The sequence below is a fragment of the Lingula anatina genome, chromosome 6 (assembly GCF_051362555.1).
Source record: "Lingula anatina isolate TDL-2025a chromosome 6, LinAna3.0, whole genome shotgun sequence".
Classification (NCBI taxonomy): Eukaryota; Metazoa; Brachiopoda; class Lingulata; order Lingulida; family Lingulidae; genus Lingula; species Lingula anatina.
Genome location: NC_141772.1, coordinates 7374198 through 7393618, shown reverse-complemented (window position 1 = coordinate 7393618; position 19421 = coordinate 7374198). Strand labels below are relative to the sequence as shown.

The 19421-nt window shown below is 38.2% G+C and overlaps 3 protein-coding genes across 3 annotated transcripts; 2 read left to right on the top strand and 1 right to left on the bottom strand.

Moving 5' to 3' along the window:
• Window positions 1-644: 644 nt before the first annotated feature.
• LOC147761068 (uncharacterized) lies at window positions 645-6422 on the top strand. The gene is made up of 10 exons (XM_087014408.1): window positions 645-1200; window positions 2526-2637; window positions 2922-2972; window positions 3179-3320; window positions 3554-3714; window positions 4101-4210; window positions 4535-4598; window positions 4943-5061; window positions 5351-5500; window positions 5771-6422. The coding sequence occupies exons 1-10, from the start codon at window positions 1093-1095 to the stop codon at window positions 5879-5881; spliced, it is 1128 nt and encodes a 375-aa protein (XP_086870534.1). The 5' UTR covers window positions 645-1092; the 3' UTR covers window positions 5882-6422.
• Window positions 6423-8190: 1768 nt separating this feature from the next.
• Window positions 8191-14515, top strand: LOC106171623 (uncharacterized). Its single transcript, XM_087014406.1, has 10 exons — window positions 8191-8396; window positions 10326-10437; window positions 10885-10935; window positions 11113-11254; window positions 11509-11669; window positions 12118-12227; window positions 12497-12560; window positions 12940-13058; window positions 13520-13669; window positions 13923-14515. Exons 1-10 carry the CDS (start codon window positions 8289-8291, stop codon window positions 14031-14033), a joined length of 1128 nt encoding a protein of 375 aa, XP_086870532.1. The 5' UTR covers window positions 8191-8288; the 3' UTR covers window positions 14034-14515.
• LOC106155547 (solute carrier family 25 member 3) lies at window positions 14227-19185 on the bottom strand. Its single transcript, XM_087014407.1, has 6 exons — window positions 18660-19185; window positions 17193-17509; window positions 16152-16333; window positions 15540-15712; window positions 15243-15353; window positions 14227-14885 (listed from the first exon to the last, which is right to left on the bottom strand). The coding sequence occupies exons 1-6, from the start codon at window positions 18802-18804 to the stop codon at window positions 14719-14721; spliced, it is 1095 nt and encodes a 364-aa protein (XP_086870533.1). The 5' UTR covers window positions 18805-19185; the 3' UTR covers window positions 14227-14718.
• Window positions 19186-19421: the final 236 nt, after the last annotated feature.

Below are 19421 nucleotides of genomic sequence, written 5' to 3'. Positions count from 1 at the left end.
AATTAAAAAATCTTATATCTTCATATCTACAACGCCCCTAACCAACAGAAAAAATGCGGACAGGACAGGCAAAGACGGTAAAAAGAAATAAAATTAGACGGGTAGAACCAAATCTCCCATGGCACGGACGGTTAAATCGAGGGAATTACACCTGTGCCCTGCATCCTATCTCGACAGCGTCATTGCGTGATATGTTATCAGAATGGGCCACCCGCCAGTTTGAGCTGGTTTTTTTAGTGTGCAAAAGAAGCCATTCGTGTGTAAGACGTCATCAGTTAGTGAGTATGGAAGAAGATCGCTATCGATGTATAATTTTCACGCGGCATTTTAAAGTCGTCTGATAAAAATCGATCTCTGAAGTTTCAGCGTTGCGAACGTTATATTGGGACGCGGTGAAGAAAAATCGACCTTGCTGAGCAATAAATGTGAAATTCTTATGAAAACTGATATTATCATGGACTTCGTGACACAAACTAACCGACATACTACTTTGGACGATTGAACAGTTTTAATACGGAAAGATAGGATTAGATGAAATTTTCATCGGGGTGGGACACCGCATGTATCGTAAGGTAAGCTAATTTTGTGATCATTTTTCAGTGACTTCAAATAAATTTTTATTTAAATAACAATTTGCACATTCTGTTTATTATATCTTCTTGCAGTACATGTATTTCCTGCTTCAATAATCCATTCAAACCCTAAGCAAACTGTTCTTAAATAGAGGTAGGGTCAAAATTCCACAAAAAAGGACGCCATTTTGAGGGTTATTTCGATATATTTTCTGCTTTTTCTATTTTTTTGCTTTTATAACAACATCCTCCTTGCTCATGCAGCTTCTTTGATTTGTTATTGAAACATACACAACGATGTCATGAGAATTTGGTTGGCTATCTAAATTTAAATAACATTCTTGTTATGGCCCCCCTGCAGTGCACCACTAGCAAAGAATGACTGTTATATTCTACAGCTCCACGTCCCTGCAGTTCAAAGGTTACTTTCTATCTTTTTTAAATATTAGCCAACAACCCTACAAGGTCATACGTTTTCTCCCCCGTTAGTTAAACAGAGAACCAGACGCCCCAGACTGAGATGGCTGCTCCCATGATGCGTTCTGCTCAAGTTCCAGCGCCCAAGGAACCGCTGAAAATTGTGGAACAGGCAATCCCCAAACCACCGCCAGAAGGACTTGTTATTAAGGTATACGCTTTATTTCTTTTAGCAACAATTTAGTGTGTTTTAGTTATTTTCAAATGAAACAAATTTAACAAGGCAAGGTGACGGTTGAAAGCTCCCAAATCGTGCTTTGGAAATGACAGTGAAATATGTATATCTTTTTGCCATATTTTAAGTGCGTTAATACTACCACCGGTAGATGTAGGTTGTATCTAAAATCTTTAAAAGTTTATAAATACTAACTTTTAAACACCGGAGGTAATTGCATGCTTTTCAGTTCCGTTTCTTTTTAACAAATATGGGTTTTTGCAGCGCCATGCGTAGGATGAGATAAAAAAGCAAAGTTTGGCAGTTGCTCTTGGAGGCTTACAATACAAAAGACAAAGGCTTCTGGTGTACTGGGAGAGAAAAGGCAAATGCTTGATAAAAATTCTAAAATAATTTTTTTTTAATTTTCTGAGGGAAGCCCCCTCTCCCCCTTTCTCAACTCATCACAGCCTTCGGCCCTGGAATGTACATATTTACATTCATAACTACAAAACATTACAACTTCGTATCTTTTAACGTTAGTTCTATAAATATTTGTACTAAATGGCACAAGAATGAAGGATTTCGTCGATCTTTGCGATCCATTGAAAGAAAATTGTAAAATGCATTTCCCAGCTAAATCTGTGCTGTTTTGCCGTGTGGACATTGCATAATCTAGCGTTAATGAGCCCTGGTCTGTAATCTGATATATTGTAGGTGTTTGAACGATGATGAATTTATTACCCCACGGGGTTTTTATTTATCTGAAGTTTGTGTGCTCTAAGTGGTGGCAAAAAGCGAGTTAATGACCTAGGTGTCCTCCAACGAATCTGATTTGTATCGCTTTACCAAAACTTCTACCATTTAAAACGTTGTCAGCACACATAATCCAATTGTTTTATATTTCTGAAGGTTTTTGCGCATGATCTCGTAATAATTTTTGTACAGTTATACAGTTATAATTGTTTTGCCATAATTTAGCCTTTGAACTTGTGACTATTATTTGTACAACTTATGCAACTTTAGTTAGACTGGTTTAAGAAGGCAATGGAATGAGGTCAGATGAATAGATGTAGGCCCTTCTTCAAGAACAGAAGTGACAAGAACAACCTGACAGCCATGCACGTCAGAACTCTGACACGGCAGTCGGAAAGAGAAATTGATGCTCTGTCAATGTTTCAAACTTGACATATCCAAAATATCATTCAGCAAACCCACTGTATATTAAGGCAAGTGTATTGCACCTTATGCCTTTAAATTTCCAGTGTTAAATCTTTTAATCAACTAAATAAGTCAGTCCTAAATCATTCGCTTTATTCTAGACCAGTTTTGCTGGCATTTGTCATTCTGATGTCAACCTTTGGAAGAACAAAACAGGATTGGGTGATGGAAAAGAAATGACCATCCTTAGCGATCCGCACAACTATGTACTAGGTGGGTGTTTCCACTCCTTTTACTTTAGCATAAAATCAGTGTTTTGAAACGACCCCAAAAATATAGGTCTTGCAATTACTATTCAACGCTGTTCGCACACACGCAAACTCGCACACGAACGCACACACGCACATACGCAAACGAGATTGTAAGATTGCTTTTAGCGCGTTTCATAAATGTTCCATGAATCTTTAGGTGCAACACAAATAAACGTCCGGATTATTAATCGTACTTCAATAGCGCAATTTCTGCTTCTAGATATTCATTATTGCTTATCTCAACAGGTCATGAAATATCTGGGGTTGTTCACTCACTGGGAGATAAATCGAGTGCAGGTGAGTGGTGTTTTAAGTATTTAAGAAACCCAGGATAGAAGATAAGGGTGTATTTTGGGTCCTAAAATAAACACCGGATGCTTCGCGGTCACTGAAAATTTATATTTCGGATTTGATGCCCCCTTTTTAAACTTATTTAAAAATCCTCTATTATACTATTAAATATACAGATTTGAATGACAATTATATCCAGCATCTTTGATCAGATGACCCTGACATCAAAGTGGGTGACAGAGTTGTGATCTACACTTTCATTGGTTGCCGGAAGTGTGACGCATGTTGTGGCGGCTCCAATCAACTCTGTCCAGACACCATCAAGGGATCGCTTGGAGCGGAGCAACCCGGGGGGTATGTCATTTGTCAAGACTCTTTACAAGTAGTACCTATTGCCTCTACTCAGTGAATACTTGTACGCATAATTTCCCAAAGTAAATGCTCTCAAAAATGCGGATCGTGGATTGTTCTGAATCCATCAAAAGGATATGATATTGAAAACAATTTACTTTGAACAGTGGAATGAAGCGTTTATAAGCACGTTGGTAAAGGTTTCACGCATCTATTCTATTTTTATTTTGCTACAGATACGCAACCTACGTCAGTGTCCCTGAGAAAAAGTATGCCGTCAAAGTGCCCGAATCGGTTGGTATGGACACGGCGGCTATCATTGCCTGCAGCGGTGTTACAACTTACCACGGAGTCACCGTCGTAAAACCAACATTGAAAGAGCTGCTTAAACTAAGAGGTATATAAAGCTTTCCTTACTCTCTTATCTTTCTTTCTGATTATCTCCCTTTTACGTGCTCCCACACAAAGACATGCCATGTTTCGAAAACTTTACACTAGCGCAATTGTGGTAGTTGTGTCACCATTTTGGTAGACGTGAAAGCTGTCGCACTTTCCTCGGTATTTTTCAATAAAACCAAACACCATTTATTCGTCAAAGTATATTGAATCCAGCAGGGTTTTCTTCGTTTTTATTAATTTATTTATGACTTCACAAACGTATCTGTTTATCCGCACAAAGCTTTTGCGTTGACTTTCAAATCAAAATTTAAAAAGGCTTTTTGAAAATGTGAAAATATATTTGCAGTAGTGATAAAGCTAGTGCTATGTAATTTCTCCTTACAGGCAAAGCGAGGCTGCTGGTTATCGGCGCAGGGGGACTGGGGCTGTGGTGTGTACAAATAGCCAAGGCCATTCTGCCGCCAGATGTCAGAGTGATCGTTGCCGATATCGCGGTATAATCTCAGTCTATATAATTCATTATCTTTATTTTAATTAGGTGCTTAGTTCAAATATAACTTAAAGTTTTTGGTTCACTTCTTCATGTAACATAAAGGTGGTGACTGTTGTCATTGTTATATTTTTACATACAAGCAATGTATGTAGCCCTATATCTTTTTTTAATTGATTCTGACCAAGCATGGTGTAGAAAGCTTTGGTCACTTCTGCCGGAGGTTTTTTCACCGGTGTAAGACTGCTTTTATTGCATTCACTATTAACTGCTGATTGGCTCCTCCTATATAATTAATATTGCTATAATGAAACCTCCTCCCTTTTAGACTTCTAAATTAGAAATTGCCAAAGCCGCTGGTGCTGATGATGTCGTGTTGTGGGATCCCACAGGTGATTTTGTGTTGAATTAAAAAGCAAGTTTTAGAAATGAGTAAGAGCATACAAATATACATGTTTAAGTTAATTCAAGAGTACACAATGTAGAACAGGTATTTTGCAATTCAACAGCAGTACGATTTTGTTGAATGTCGTGTTGCTAACAATAAAATACAAGAGAATTTAACAAAGTAGGAATGTGTTTTATCCCAGCAAATGCCTGGCAATGAAATATGCGAATATCCCAGAAATGGCCGACAAATCCAACATGTCACATATATATATATATATATATTTATATATATATATATATAAGTTCTTTCGGCATAATCCAGCTGTGCTTAATATTCCCTTTTCAGTGGATGAAGCAACGCTGGTGGAGCGTACGAAGGAGATATCTGGGGGAGGAGTGGACGCCGTAATTGACCTCGTGAATAATGGGATCACAACCAGCAGAGCTCTCAACTGCTTGAATTATGTATGTATGTCATGATTAATCTGATAATAAGTGGTTCAATAAACTAGTAATGTCAATTCCAATTTAAATATCAGTGGTGCTTTAATTATGACACCAATGTGACACCAATGTGGCATTCATAGGGGTTTTTTTTACATTTGGCGTTTTGTCTATTTTATTGATGTTTTTATTTCATATTTTCTTTGCAGCAGATTTTGATTTAAAATGAACTTGTGATTAGTCATCAGATGTAAGATACTGTACTCCATTATTCATGGCATTATTTTCAAACATCACTTTCCATCTGCAGGGTGGTATTTTGGCCATCATTGGGCTATTTGGCGGCAGTATTAATATACAGCTTCCAACATTTGTCTGTAAGACTCACTGTTTGAGAGGAGTCTACGTTGCCAGTCCACAGCACCTGAGAGAACTCGTGAAACTTGTGGCCGAGAAACAGGTATACCATGTAATTTGTTACTTACTATGCTTTAAAGTGGAAGAGAGAGGGTTATTTTTATCACTAGTGTGGTTCATAAAATGTATTCACCAAACGTCGCAAGGTTTAGGCTGATGAAGAAGCACAGTGAAGAAAGCTTTGCGACCAATCTGCATATTCCGGGGAAAACGTGAGTATTTTTCGTCCAAAAGGGGGTGTAGGCAGATGATTATAAATGTTCTAGTCCCCAGATCAAACGTAGATTGATCATTTTTTAAATATTGTTTCCAGCTCAAACCTCCCCCAATGTCATACTACAGCCTTGACCAAGCCAACGAAGCTCTGATGATGCTCAAGGATGGCAAGATTAATGGCAGAGCACTTCTCAAAATGGACGACTGAGAACCAGCAGAATGTCATGAGTTATAGGCGTATTCAGAGCAGGTCAGTCTTAAACCGATGTTAGTCCGACTAACGTTCAGAAATGAAGTTACTCCGTTTGAGAGCTGACCTGGTCTTAGCTCTCCTGGTTGATTCACAAGTTACGTTCCGCCTGCTTAAAGTTTTCTACACGCATGTTGAAAATTGTATACATCATTTGGAATAAAATTCATAATAAAAATAAGTGGTGCAATATTCAAGCCAAAAACAAGGATGGGAGTAATAGCAACCAGAAATTTATATCATATTGACTAACATGTTAGAAAAGAGTATTTAGTTAGAGTTGTTCAATTATGTGCACTTACTTGTTAAAAACTCTTGCTGGTGACTTGAGCATTTAATGTGCAGTGACATAATGACAATTGTAAAATACAAGCTCCAAATCTGCCTATTAAACAATACACCCAACTAATTGGACAAAACCAATGGCAGAACACGTGTAATCCTTCAGTTGTTCGAATGTAATAAACTTATTAAAACTCAATGAGTTTGTAAATGAAAATTGAGTTGTTTCTGACTGAAAATAAAATAAAGCTGTTCCGACAAAGTTTCCCTTCTTACCACAAAGTTGCTTCACAACGTATTTATATTTATACAGAGCTTCCACCGTCCTCTCAAAGCAGGCAAATTTCATCATGGTGTAGGAAATCTGACGGCCCACAGCGGTACAAGGCCTTTCTAAAATCTGTAAATATGAAATCAGTTATACATTTGAATGCAATTACCGAATTTAGGTGAGCCAATTTTGTATGGTAACGAATGATAATTTCTGATAAATTATGAATGATATCTTTAAATCTAATGATCAAGCCTGTATAAGAAAACTGGAATTTAAAAATATATATAACAAAAATATTTTTAAACCGGGCAGATCTTTTATACAAGATATCTCGTAACATTGCGAGATGGAAAATGAGCGTTCGGTCTACCATTTTTGGAGACTCAGCTTGTAGTTTCCCTACACAGTAGAATTCTCCTGAACATCTCTCTTGTCTAACGAATAAAGAAAGTAGACTAAGTAAATAAATAAATAAATATATAAATAATTGGCTAATAATATGCTGCTATGAAGCTAGCATTTAAATCTTTACTTCGTGAAACGGTAGTTCGAGTCTGCAGGCGAGGGACGGCTAAGAGGAAAATCAAAATCAAATATTACTCATTCAACCCCTCCTCCTTTATAATCCTTGGGAATCCCTCTCTCAGTGTGGTTGACAAGGCAGGCTGTGTCTGAATTCTGACCTTCACGGATTACATGCGGCAGAGAGATATGTTGGCGAGGATCTCGACAGAGGCGCTGGCAGCCAGGTATAAAGACGTCCTCCATACGTATGATCTTTCCTATGTAGATTATGTTGAAATGAAGACGAATATTACGCTAAGTGTCAAAGGCCCTTTTCATGTCGTAAAGTATACTTATCTGTTACGCTTACTGATGCACTGTATTACGGGGACCCGAGAGTACTATATGGTACACGGGGCTAGAAGTACGTACAGGAGTAAGTTTATGGGAGTCGCCCAAGAATGCCATTAACGAGACTCTTGATGGCTGAGACAGACAAAATTTGAACATTTAATGCTCTAGAAGGCAGACTGAGTGACTTATCAGATGCTTCGAAACCAGCCCAGGAAAACCTTAAAGAGTCACGCGAACATAATAAGAAAATATAATAATAATATAAACATAATAATAAGAAGCGACTAGACGCAAAGCCAAACACGACGAAAGCGACGTGGGGGAATAGGTAGTTTTATTGGCCCAGCCACGCATTCCCATTACATTAAAATGGTTACCACAATATGAGGTGGTTCGTAGAAGAGAAAGTGTACTGGTTACGTCATCAGCAGACAGGACAGACAAAGACGGTAAATAGAAATAAAATTAGAGAGAGTAGACCCAAATCTCCCATGGCACGCAATACGACCACACCCCAACCCCAACCGCATATATAACCATGTGCCACAACACGAACGACCACAAAGGTTTAATTATCCTAGACAGGAAGTAGGTCCACCTATCTTCTCAACCGACGAAGCTACAACGGATGCATTTGTGAAGACAGCAAATATTACTATCCCTGTGACGGACGATGCAGTCGTAATTAGAGATACACAAAAGCCAAAAAGAAAAAGGTAAGATTATTTTAAGTAAATGGTTCAAAAACACAGCTCAGTGACACACAATGCACTTGTAGGTACCGAACTGAGTTCCACGACCTCTGTTTATATTCTTGGTATATTTATATTCTACAGCTCCACGTCTATCCGTTTCAGTCTTTTTTTTTAATATAAGCAAAGGACTCTACATCAAGTTCATGCGTTTTTCTCCCAGGTTAGTTAAACAGAGAACCAGACGCCCCAGACCGAGATGGGTGCCCACGTGATGCGTTCGGCTCAAGTTCCAGCGCCCAAGGAACCGCTGAAAATTGTGGAACAGGCAATCCCCAAACCACCGCCAGAAGGACTTGTTATTAAGGTATATGCTTTAATTTTTTGGGAATAATTTAGCGTGTTTTAGTTATTTTCAAAGGAAACAGTAAATTTATCAGAGCAAAGTGGTGGTTGAAAGCTCTGATAGAACGGTTCACTCAAAGAAATGTATCTTTGGTCCACTGTTTTTACTGCTACAAAATCTCCCAAATCGTACTTTGGAAATGGCAGTGAATACGAAAATTTGTTATTTCAAACTGGCAAAATTTCAATCTTTTTCCACGTTCGAGTACGTTCATTCTTTACTACCGGTACTTCGTAGCCAAAATCTTTTAAAGTTTTTAAATACTTACTTTCAAACTCGGTAGGTAATAGCATGCTTTTCAATTACGTTTTTTTTTAACAAATATGGGTTTTTGCAGCGCCGTGCGTAGGATGAGATAAAAAGCAAAGTTTGGCAGTTGCTCTTGGAGGCTTACAATACAAAAGAAAGAGGCTTCTGGTGTACTGGGAGAAGAAAGGCAAATGCTTAATAAAAATTCCAAAAAGATTTTTTTTTTCAAAATTTTCTGAGGGAAGGGCAGCCCCCCCCCCCCCCCCCCCGCCCCTCCTCCCCCCCCCCACCCCCTACTCATCACAGCCAACTGCCCTGGTATGTACATATTTACATACCATATCATACCGTCAAAACATAACAATTTCGTATCTTATTTAGTCCTATGTTATCTGAACTAAATGGAACAGGAGTGAAGGGTCTTGTGGAGTTTATGATACTTTCCGATTGATGTCCAACTTTTCATCGATCTTTTCGGCCCATTGAAAGAAAATTGTAAAGAAAGAAAAATGTAAACCGCATTTTCCAGCTAAATCTGTGCCGTTTTACAAATAACATAATCTCACATTAATGAGCCGGGTTTGTAATCTGTATGCAAATCTTTCCCACGGGGTATTTATTTATCTCAAGTATGTGCGTTTTTAGTGGTGGCAAAAGGTGAGTTGTTGTGTCGCTTTTCCAGAAATTGTACCATTTAACACGTTGTCAGCACATTTAATCGAATTGTTTTATGTCACTGAAGGTCTTCGCACGCGGCCTCGCGATCATTTTTGTACAGGTATACACGAGGAACGTACATTCTGTGCAGAATTATTTTGCCATAATTTATTTAATGATACCCTCTACCAGACTGATTTTTCACTAGATATCCACAGATATGTCTTCATATAAATGGACGGTCATTTTGTTCTCGTGATAGAAAAGAGTACACATGTTTTCTGCAGGCCTGGTAGAGGGTAATCTTTACGCCTGACAGCTTGAAAACATCAGTATGGTATTTATAATGGAGCAAGTAAAAACTGTTGTTGATGAAGGTCAGATATTGCCAGAGAAGGTTATACCTGCCTACACTGATATATTTTTAATTACATTAAAATGTAATAAATTCTCACAGCTAGAAGATTGACCATATTTAGCCAGAGACAGTATGTGTCATTATCTAGTGAAAAAACAATCTGTGGCCCTGAAAGAGGGTATTCAATGAGGCCCTTGAACTTGTGGGTATTATTTGTAAACTTATATGCAAATATGTGGTACATCCTGAGTGGGCCAACGTGTATTGTGGGTTTAGTTTCGGTAAAGAAAATATGTAAAGGGTCGCACAGTAGGAAAAAGACGAGAAGGACACTAGCAACTTCCACACTTTGATTGGTTAAAGAAAGCAGCCGTAATGAGTCCACATGAACTGATATAGTCCTTTCTTCAAGGACAGAAATGGCAAAACATTTCTTACAGCCATAGTAGTCTATAGGCATCATAACTCGAACACGGCAGTCTGAAATATTGATTGATCCAAAACATCAATCACCAAACACGCTGTATATTGAGGACAGCGTATCCCATACTGTACCTGTAAATTTCGAGTCTTAAACCTTTCAATCAGTTAACTTAGTAAGTACTTAATAAATCGTTGAATTCCAGACCAGGTTCGCTGGTATTTGTCATTCCGATGTCCACCTTTGGGAGAACAAAACAGAATTGGGAGATGGAAAAGAAATGGCCTTCCTCAGCGATCCCCACAATTTTGTACTAGGTGAGGGTTTTTGCTTCTTATGCTTCAGCTTATAATCAGTGTTTTGACAAATAGTAACAAAAGTAAAAAAGATTATGCTTATACTATGTTTATCATATTTTATTGTATTTTTTAATTTACTGTTTAAAAACAGTAAATGATACTACCATACTGTATGTAGGCCTACAGATAGCAGAACACTCTCCCAATATGCAGGGCTGGCTATACCATGTGGCACTATCTGTAAACATTCTAAGCACAAATCCCAAATCCAGCCGTGCTGCTCCATGGTGTGATGCCACCATTAGCTCTTTCCTTAAGAACGTGTAGCGCGTTTTATAGACAAAATAAAGTTTTCATAAATACCAAGATACAACACAAATAAAAGCAAGCATCCGAATCATAAACCGTACTTCAATAGCGCAGTTTCTATATCTGGGTATTAATTACTGCGAATTCTCTCAACAGGTCATGAAATATCTGGGATTGTTCACTCACTGGGAGATAAATCGAGTGCTGGTAAGTCGTCACTGTTTTCAGTTCACTTAACGTGCGTTAAATTTCAATTGTGGATTTGATGTTCATTTTAAAAAAACGTTTTTTGAAAATACGATTCATCACGAGTATTGCGATTATATTCCTATCATGCTATAAATACATATTTGAATGATAATTGTAACCTGTATCTTTGATCAGATGACCCTGACATCAAAGTGGGTGACAGAGTTGTGATCTACTCTTTTATGGGTTGCCGGAAGTGTGACGTATGTAGTGGCGGTTCCAATCAACTCTGTCCAGACAGCGTCAAGGGAACGCTAGGAGCGGGGCAACCCGGGGGGTATGTCATGTGGCAAGGCTTTTCTTAAGTAGTGACTACTTTGCCTATTGCCTCTACTCAGTGACTACTGTTTTAGAATAGTCTACTTGTACGTATATTCTCTCCAACATAAGTGCTCTTAAAATGTGGTTCATGAATTTTTCTGAAGCAATCAAAATGATACTGAAAACATATAACATTAAATATTGAAGTGAAGTATCTATAAGCACGTTGGTGAAGGTTTAACACACCTATATTCTCTTTTATTTCGACAGCTACGCAACCTACGTCAGTGTCCCTGAGAAAAAGTATGCCGTCAAAGTGCCCAAATCAGTTGGCATGGATACGGCGGCTTTACTTGCATGCAGCGGTCTTACAACTTACCACGGAGTCAGTGTCGTAAAACCAACGTTGGAAGAGATGCTTAAACTAAGAGGTATACGTAAGCTAATTTAAGTCACTTATCTCTCTTGATGTTTCTTGATGTTTCTTTTAAATGCTCACAAACACCCACGCAAAGACAAGCACTTAATTACTTTGTTTCCAAAATGCTGTATACTAACGCGGTAGTTGTGCTCACCATTTTAGTAGATGTAAAAGCTGTCGCACTTTTCCCGTTATTTTTACTTAACGAAATACCCATTACTCGTATAAGTTTATTGAATCCAACAGGATTTTATTCCTTTTTGAATTAATATATTTATTTTTGCCTACTTCACAAATGAATATGTTTATCTGCATGGATAAGCTACAACCGAGCTCCGATTGAAATAAAACTGTTTCAAATCTAGCGAGACCCCTAAGTTTCGAATCAAAATAGAAAAAAAGATGTTTTGAAAAATGAAAATATATTTGCAGTGGTGATTAATAATTCCCCCTTACAGGCAAAGCGAGGCTGCTGGTTATCGGCGCAGGTGGGCTTGGGCTGTGGTGTGTACAAATAGCCAAGGCCATTCTGCCGCCAGATGTCAGAGTGATCATCGCCGATAGGAGGGTAAAATCTCAGTCTATATAATTTACTTTCTATAATTCAGTTAGGTACTTGGTTCAAATATAACGTCAAGTGGTGAATGTTGTCATTGTTATACATGTATTATTTACATATACAAGTATGTAGGCCAATATCCATATTTTTTCAAAAAAAAAAAAAAAATGATTCTGACCAAGCATGATGTAGAAATTAAGCTTTATACTGGTGTAAAACTGCTTTTATTGCAATCACCATTTACAGATATAATTATTTTAAATCTCCCTCTCTTTTAGACTTCTAAATTGAAAATGGCCAAAGCCGCTGGTGCTGATGATGTCGTTTTGTGGGATCCCGCAGGTGATTTTCTGTTTAATTAAAACAAGTTTTAGAATTGACAGAGAGTATGAAAATAAACATGTTCAAGGTAATCCAACAGTACACAGTGTTCTTCTCAGTATGTGGTACCCAGTAGTTAAGGTCAGCACCCTAGAACGACTGTTTTGTAAGTCAACAGCAGTACGAGTTTTGTTGAATTTTGTGTTACTAACAATGAAACATATAAAAAACACATGAGAATGAAATGAAGTAAAATGGGTTTTATCTTAGTGAATTCCTGGCACTGAGATGTGCGAAATATTCCAAAAATGGCCGACAAATCCACCATGTCAGTATGAAAATATATTGAATATTTCAAGTTATTTCGACATAATCCGTTGTGTTTAATATTCCTTTTCAGTGGATGAAGCAACGCTTGTGGAGCGTACGAAGGAGGTGTCTGGGGGAGGAGTGGATGCCGTAATTGACCTTGTGAACAATGGGGTCACAACCAGCAGAGCTCTCAGTTGCTTGAACTATGTATGTATGTATGTCATGATTAATTCAATAATAAAATTTTAATAAACTACTCATGTCAATTCAGTGGTGCCTTAATTGTTACACCTCGATATTCGTGAGGCTTACACCAATTTGGCATTCATCAGGGTTGCTTCACATTTGGCGTTCATTCTTTTTGTCTTTTTATAACAAATTTCGCTTTGTGATGGACGGCTTTCAGCAGATTAATTCAAAATGAACCAGTGAAGTCATTTGCGTCTCTAGTTACAGTTGAGATATAAGCGTATAACGTCAACCGTTTATTAGAACAATCACCAAGTCGCAGTATGTAATTATATCCACCCTCCTTACGATAACTCTTAGAGTGACATTTTGTTATTCCTGCCATAAGAACCAAAATATGTTAATTACAACCTTTAATGTTTTGTAAGATATTGCATTCTGTTATTTATGACATTATTTTCAAACATCACCTTCTGCAGGGTGGTACTTTGGCCATCATCGGGCTATTTGGTGGCAGTATTAATATACAGCTTCCAATATTTGCTTGCATGAGTCACTGTTTGCGAGGAATTTACGTTGCCAGTCCACAACACCTCAGAGAACTCGTGAAACTGGTGGCCGAGAAACAGGTAGACCGTGTTATTTGTTACTTATAGTGCGTTAAAATGGGAGAGAGGGTTTTTATATTTTTATCAAAATAAATTCACCAAACGTCTCAAGTAAAGGCTGATGTAGAAGCACAGTGAAGAAAGCTGTATATTCCGGAAAACCGGGAATACATTGTACTTATCAAACAAATAGGGACGTATGGGCAGATAAATTATAACTGTTGCATTTTCCAGATCATAACTACATGAATCTTTTTTGAAATATTGTTTCCAGCTCAAACCACCCCCAATGTCATACTTCAGCCTGGACCAAGCTAACAAGGCTCTGATGATGCTCAAGGAAGGCAAGATTAATGGCAGAGCACTTCTCAAAATGGACCACTGAGGACTCGGGGGAATGTCACGATTTCCAAGGTGTTCAGAGCAAGTCAGACTCAAATCGAGGTCAGGCCGACTAACGTTTAGGAATGAAGTTACTCCGGTAGAGGGCTGACCCGGTCTAAACGCGCCTGCGTGATTTACAAGTTACGTTCCGCCTGCCTGAAGTTTTCTACACGCATGTTGAAAAACTTTTTAAATCAAAAAGAAAAAGAATTTAATAATAATAATAATAATAATAATAAATAAGTAGGGCAGTAATCAAGCCAAAAACAAGGACTGTAGATGACACTCAGAAATCTGTGTCGTCATACTTCCTTCAAAACATGTTAAAAAGAGTATTAGTTAGAGCAGTTCAATTATGTGCACTACCCAGTGTTATTGCAACGCTTGCTGGTGACTTAACCTTTTAACGTGCAGCTGTTTTCAAAGTTCACAATACAGTGATGAATTGACAATTGAAAAATACAAGCTCCAAGTTTGCCTTTTGGACATTATACCCGACTTATGGAACAAAACCAATGTCAAAACACGTGTTTTCTGCCTGAAACTCAAATAAAGCTGTTACTACAAATTTTTCCACATACTCCGCTGCTTATTAGTCTCACCCTACAGTCCAAATTGACTTCTGTAAAACATTTATTAAAAAAACTTCGTTCATTAAACAACTTTCTAAATTAAGTCCTAAATCATCAAAGCTTCCCTTGTGCAGCAAGTTTGGCTTTGAGGCTCTCCGGCATCTCTGGTGGAGGTGGGCGTGGCAGCCTGTAATAGACTTTGACCGAATCGTAGATGAACCACTGCAACGCAGTTAGTGTACCAATCATTATAATCCTCGGGAAAAGTCCTTTCCACATGCCTGGAGTAAAAAAAAAAGAGATATGTTGAACAACCCCCTGTCGTTCGGCGATTATAAACTGAAATCTCTGTTAAGCGCACAAGATGACATCATTAATCGAATATATGACGTGATGCCCTGCAATGCGCTTCAGTTAACCCACTTTCACACAGTTGAAGTCCGTACAAACTAACCACGTTGATATTGCTTCAAATATTATATATTAGTATATAAGCGGAATGACTGCTTCACATCTTATAACCCCATACCCCCCCACACCAGAAAGAATGCGGACAAAACCTCTGTCACATAATGTTCCCAAGCATCCCAACTTTTAAATTTGTACTGAGAGAACTTGGTTATAAATCTCTGTATTACCTAGCAGCCCAAGGCTCTTGGCCACCTCCACAAAGTTGCTTCCCTTTGCTTGGTTAAGTTTTGATACGATGGTGTCGGCTGGGTGACTAACAATGGCACAGAATACACCAGCTGGAATAGAAAAACAGATTAAAGCATTATACTTATATATGTTTTCATATCATATCGTAATTTTCATCAAACAAGCATTATTAAGGAATAACAGAAGTTTAATACTCTCTCTTTCACACACACACACATACATTGTAGGACTGTTTTTTTTTTTATTATTGAACAATGAGGAATACGTCACCATACCAATATAGCCGGCAATGAATGTGACCACCAACTGCTCTGGTTTAGTGCATTCAGAACGAGGTTTGGGCACGACATATTTATACAGAGCTTCCACCGTCCTCTCAAAGCAGGCAAATTTCATCATGGTGTAGGGAATCTGACGAGCCCACAGTGGTACTAAGCCTTTATAAAATCTGTAAATATGAAATCAGTTCTTTCTTTAAATGCAACTATCGAGTTTTGGTAAGCCAATTTTGTATGGTTTCGGTAACGAGTAATGATTTCCAATAAAGCTATGAATGATATGTTTAAATCTAATGATTTAGCCTGTGTGAGGAAACTAGAATTTATTTACGTTCCAAATAAATTTTAAACTTGCAGTTCTTTTATACAAGAGGATGACAAACGTACATGGTGTGGGTTACTCTAACCTGTAACATGACAAACGATCTTCCATTTTGAAGAATCAACTTGTAGCCTCCCTAATACAGGCAAACTTTATCTATTTGACATAACATTATTGGTTGAAGAAAGTTGTTGATAGAAGATACCGCACGCGTTATAGCATGTCAATCGTGTAATGGAAGAAGTGTGTTTTTGGGGGAGGGGGAAGAAAATCAAAAACAAACCTACCCATTCAACCCTTCCTCCTTCATAATCCTTGGGAATCCCTCTCTCAGTGTGGTTGACCAGCCAGGTTGTGTTTGAATTCTGACCTTCACAGATTCCATGGGGCAGAGAGCGATGTCGGCGAAGAACTCGGCAGAGGCGCTGGCAGCCAGGTAGAGAGATGTCCTCCATACGTATGATCTTTCCTTTAGATTTTGTTAAAATGAAGAGAAGTTCCAATATTAGCCTAAGAATCAAAGGCCTTTGGCGTCGTGTGATAAACTTTTCTGTAGCGTTAACTGATATTAACCCTCAAGATACTTTGGTGCTCGGGGTAAGAAGAACAGAATCAAAAGGATAATTTAGAAAATATTCAAATATTTCTGGCATAATCAATACAATAAAATAAGTTTTAAATGTGATGTTGGTGATCCGGATAAGGATGGTAAAGGGTAAGATTAGATGGGGGGGGGTAGATCGGGTGGGGTGTGGAGATTTGGCGTATACGTATAGCATTGTTCTGCAAAAGTCCAGTTGGCTGAGTAAGTTAGCTTTTTTTTAAGGATTAAAATTCTACAAAACTGCACAATGATGCTTTAAAATACTTCACGTGTTTTGATTATTCCGAAACTGATAATCATGCGGTTAAAACAACTTTTCCTGGGTCATTATTTTTAAAGTTATGATTCATCAAAGTGAAAAGATGATTATACAGTGGGTTTAGACACTCTTCTGAACTTACTTAGCTTTGACATCTTCGTTATGATAGTATGGAAAAAGATTTTATAAAAAAAGAATATTTCAACACTCTTTAAAGTTTGACATTATTTTAAAAATATAATAAAGTCCAATATAAACGTTTTGAACATATGAAGTAGGTGTCAACGGGACGTTTTATTTAAATCACTATATTCTTTTCTTTTTTGAGTACCTGGAAACTGTCGCTTCTAAAAATATGAGAAATTATGTAATCAAAAGATTAATCGTAATTTAAAACTCCATAATGATAACTTATTTACGAGATAACTATTCATAGATAATGTTGTAATGCACTGAAATACCCACCTCCCCAAGCACACCAGAGTACAGAGACTTAAACACTTCATAGAGCCCAAATTTCCCAAGACCTTGAGCTGAATACCCGAAAAACGTGGGTGCCCACCCACGCGCTAAGCCTCTCATCCCGTCCTCCTTCAGGGACACCCTGAATCCGTTGATGATGCCGCCATATTTAGCCGGATCTGTCTGAATCCGGCACTTGACCATGTCCAGGGGGACCAGGGCTGTATGGGTTGTCCCGCAGCTGAGGATGCCACCCCAGCCACACAGGGCGAAGAACTTCAGCGATCCATACTCACAACTGTATGTCTCTACAGGCTCGGCTGAAAAACGAATGGACAATGGATTAGTAATCAAATAAAAGAAAATAAAACCGAAAAAAATCAGAAAAGAATAGAACAGAATAGAATAGAATTAGAATAAAGTAAAAATAACAAAATAAATTAAAATATGTCTTTAAAAATTGTATATTTGACAATTTTGCTGAGAGGTGACAAAGTGAGCATCGGTCAAACGGAGTTAACCTTTTGCATGCATTTTCTTATTCAAGTTCTTGTCAGTTTTTCTCCCTTAAGATTTGGGTAGGAAAACAAAAAATGTCGGCTTATTTCGCCCAAGGCAAATATAGGAAAGCTTACTGAGTTCATTGTACACGTATTATAATATAAGGGTACATGGATTGAAAGCGCTCGGTTTCGTCAATAATTTCGCTTGCTTGTTTTTCTCCCTTTTTTAGGGGTGGGGTGGAAGGGAAACTAGGCGCCCCGAAGTTGAGAGGGGGTACGAGGCCAAAATAAGGGCTCAGCACTCCCCCAGGACCCGCTATCAAAAAACGTTAAAACGCGATCAAAATTCCGTCCACAACTCACCCCAGTTCTTAAAATACAGACATGGAACAGACAGTGCGTACACCTACATCTATCATGTTCTCGTTGAAATGGCAAAGGTAAATGAATACTAGTAGGGATATATACTTAAATCGCACAGGCAGTGTTGAACGTATGCCCAGGCAAGTGCTACAGACCTTACAAGCGGCATAGTTTTCCCAATATACGCACGAAAGTACAATTTGACATTACCCCACATGTAAGCCCCTTAATTGTAAGGAAAAAACTTCGTCTACGTCGGGTTAATATCAAACTGTATGCTGTAACGATTTCGATATTGTGCGTTTCTCGATAGTATTCAGGATCTCTATTTCACTGAGAAATCTCCCCGTCTATAACCTTGCCGCTGACTCTTCCGACCTTGACAACGCGACGGGAATTCCTTAATACCGTTATTCTATTAAAAACGCTGTTCTGTTGCTAAAATAGATAAAACGGATTAATTACCTAATCGGTATCTACCACCAGCCTCACCTTACACGTAACCGTATCATGTTGACATACACTTTTTTCCATGAGGTAAATAAATCACCATGAGATAAATTGACTCCAAAAAGGATAGAATATTAATAAGTGGATTCCTTACCCGAGACTTGTTGTTTAACCGTAACCGGTGGAGAGCTCGTAGTGTTTTCTACGCTCTCTGTGGTCTCCGGGACCTCACATTGTGCGTGTCTTATCGGACTGGCAAAGGGACTGCTCCTATCCGTCTCAACGAAGGACTTTATCATTATGAACTGAAACGAGTAGTATATGTAGTTCCTGATTTACGGTAATGAAATCCCCAGTTGAATTGCGTGGTGCTGATGGCACTGGAGTCGGCCTGTATCGTCTACCTTCTTTTGGATAGGCTGAAGACGTCTAGTGAAATGTACGTGTGAATGAGCCTTGTTTTCCAGTTGCCAGACATGTACTTTACAGCATCTTACTAAGTCACTGTTCTGTGTCCTCGGTAAACGTTTTTATAACAACGTTATTTTTTAATCCAGTAATTCACCCGCGCTTGCTTTTTTTATATTACTACAAAGTAATGGTCCTTAAGATGATATTTTGTAATTAAACTACATTTAACTTCTTTATCCTTGACTATGTTTCCACATGATCATGAGATGGTCTGACGTCACAGGGAACCAGATGATTTCATTACTCCAATTGGAAAATCATAATCACAAGTTCACAACCGTTGCCGAAAATCCCTTACTGTTTAGATAGTAACCAACATGCCGACACAGCCTATGTTTTGAGGTAAGTTCCAAGTTATGAGACACACTTTGTATAAGCACGCTGTATATATTCCTGTTTCCTGTGAATATTCCAAGACGCGCCAGCTTCATGATCGGAGAAGGTC

What these genes read in the sequence shown, in the direction of transcription:
- LOC147761068 (XM_087014408.1), top strand. Translation starts at nt 1,093, where the DNA reads ATGGCTGCTCCCATGATGCGTTCTGCTCAAGTTCCAGCGCCCAAGGAA. An exon ending in AGAGCTGCTTAAACTAAGAG is followed by an intron (nt 3,715 to 4,100) that starts GTATATAAAGCT and finishes TTCTCCTTACAG; the next exon opens with GCAAAGCGAGGCTGCTGGTT. An exon ending in CGTGTTGTGGGATCCCACAG is followed by an intron (nt 4,599 to 4,942) that starts GTGATTTTGTGT and finishes TTCCCTTTTCAG; the next exon opens with TGGATGAAGCAACGCTGGTG.
- LOC106171623 (XM_087014406.1), top strand. Translation starts at nt 8,289, where the DNA reads ATGGGTGCCCACGTGATGCGTTCGGCTCAAGTTCCAGCGCCCAAGGAA. An exon ending in GGAGCGGGGCAACCCGGGGG is followed by an intron (nt 11,255 to 11,508) that starts GTATGTCATGTG and finishes TTATTTCGACAG; the next exon opens with CTACGCAACCTACGTCAGTG. An exon ending in CGTTTTGTGGGATCCCGCAG is followed by an intron (nt 12,561 to 12,939) that starts GTGATTTTCTGT and finishes ATTCCTTTTCAG; the next exon opens with TGGATGAAGCAACGCTTGTG.
- LOC106155547 (XM_087014407.1), bottom strand. Translation starts at nt 18,804, where the DNA reads ATGATAAAGTCCTTCGTTGAGACGGATAGGAGCAGTCCCTTTGCCAGT. An exon ending in AAGGAGGAAGGGTTGAATGG is followed by an intron (nt 15,713 to 16,151) that starts GTAGGTTTGTTT and finishes TCATATTTACAG; the next exon opens with ATTTTATAAAGGCTTAGTAC. An exon ending in CAAGAGCCTTGGGCTGCTAG is followed by an intron (nt 14,886 to 15,242) that starts GTAATACAGAGA and finishes TTTTTACTCCAG; the next exon opens with GCATGTGGAAAGGACTTTTC.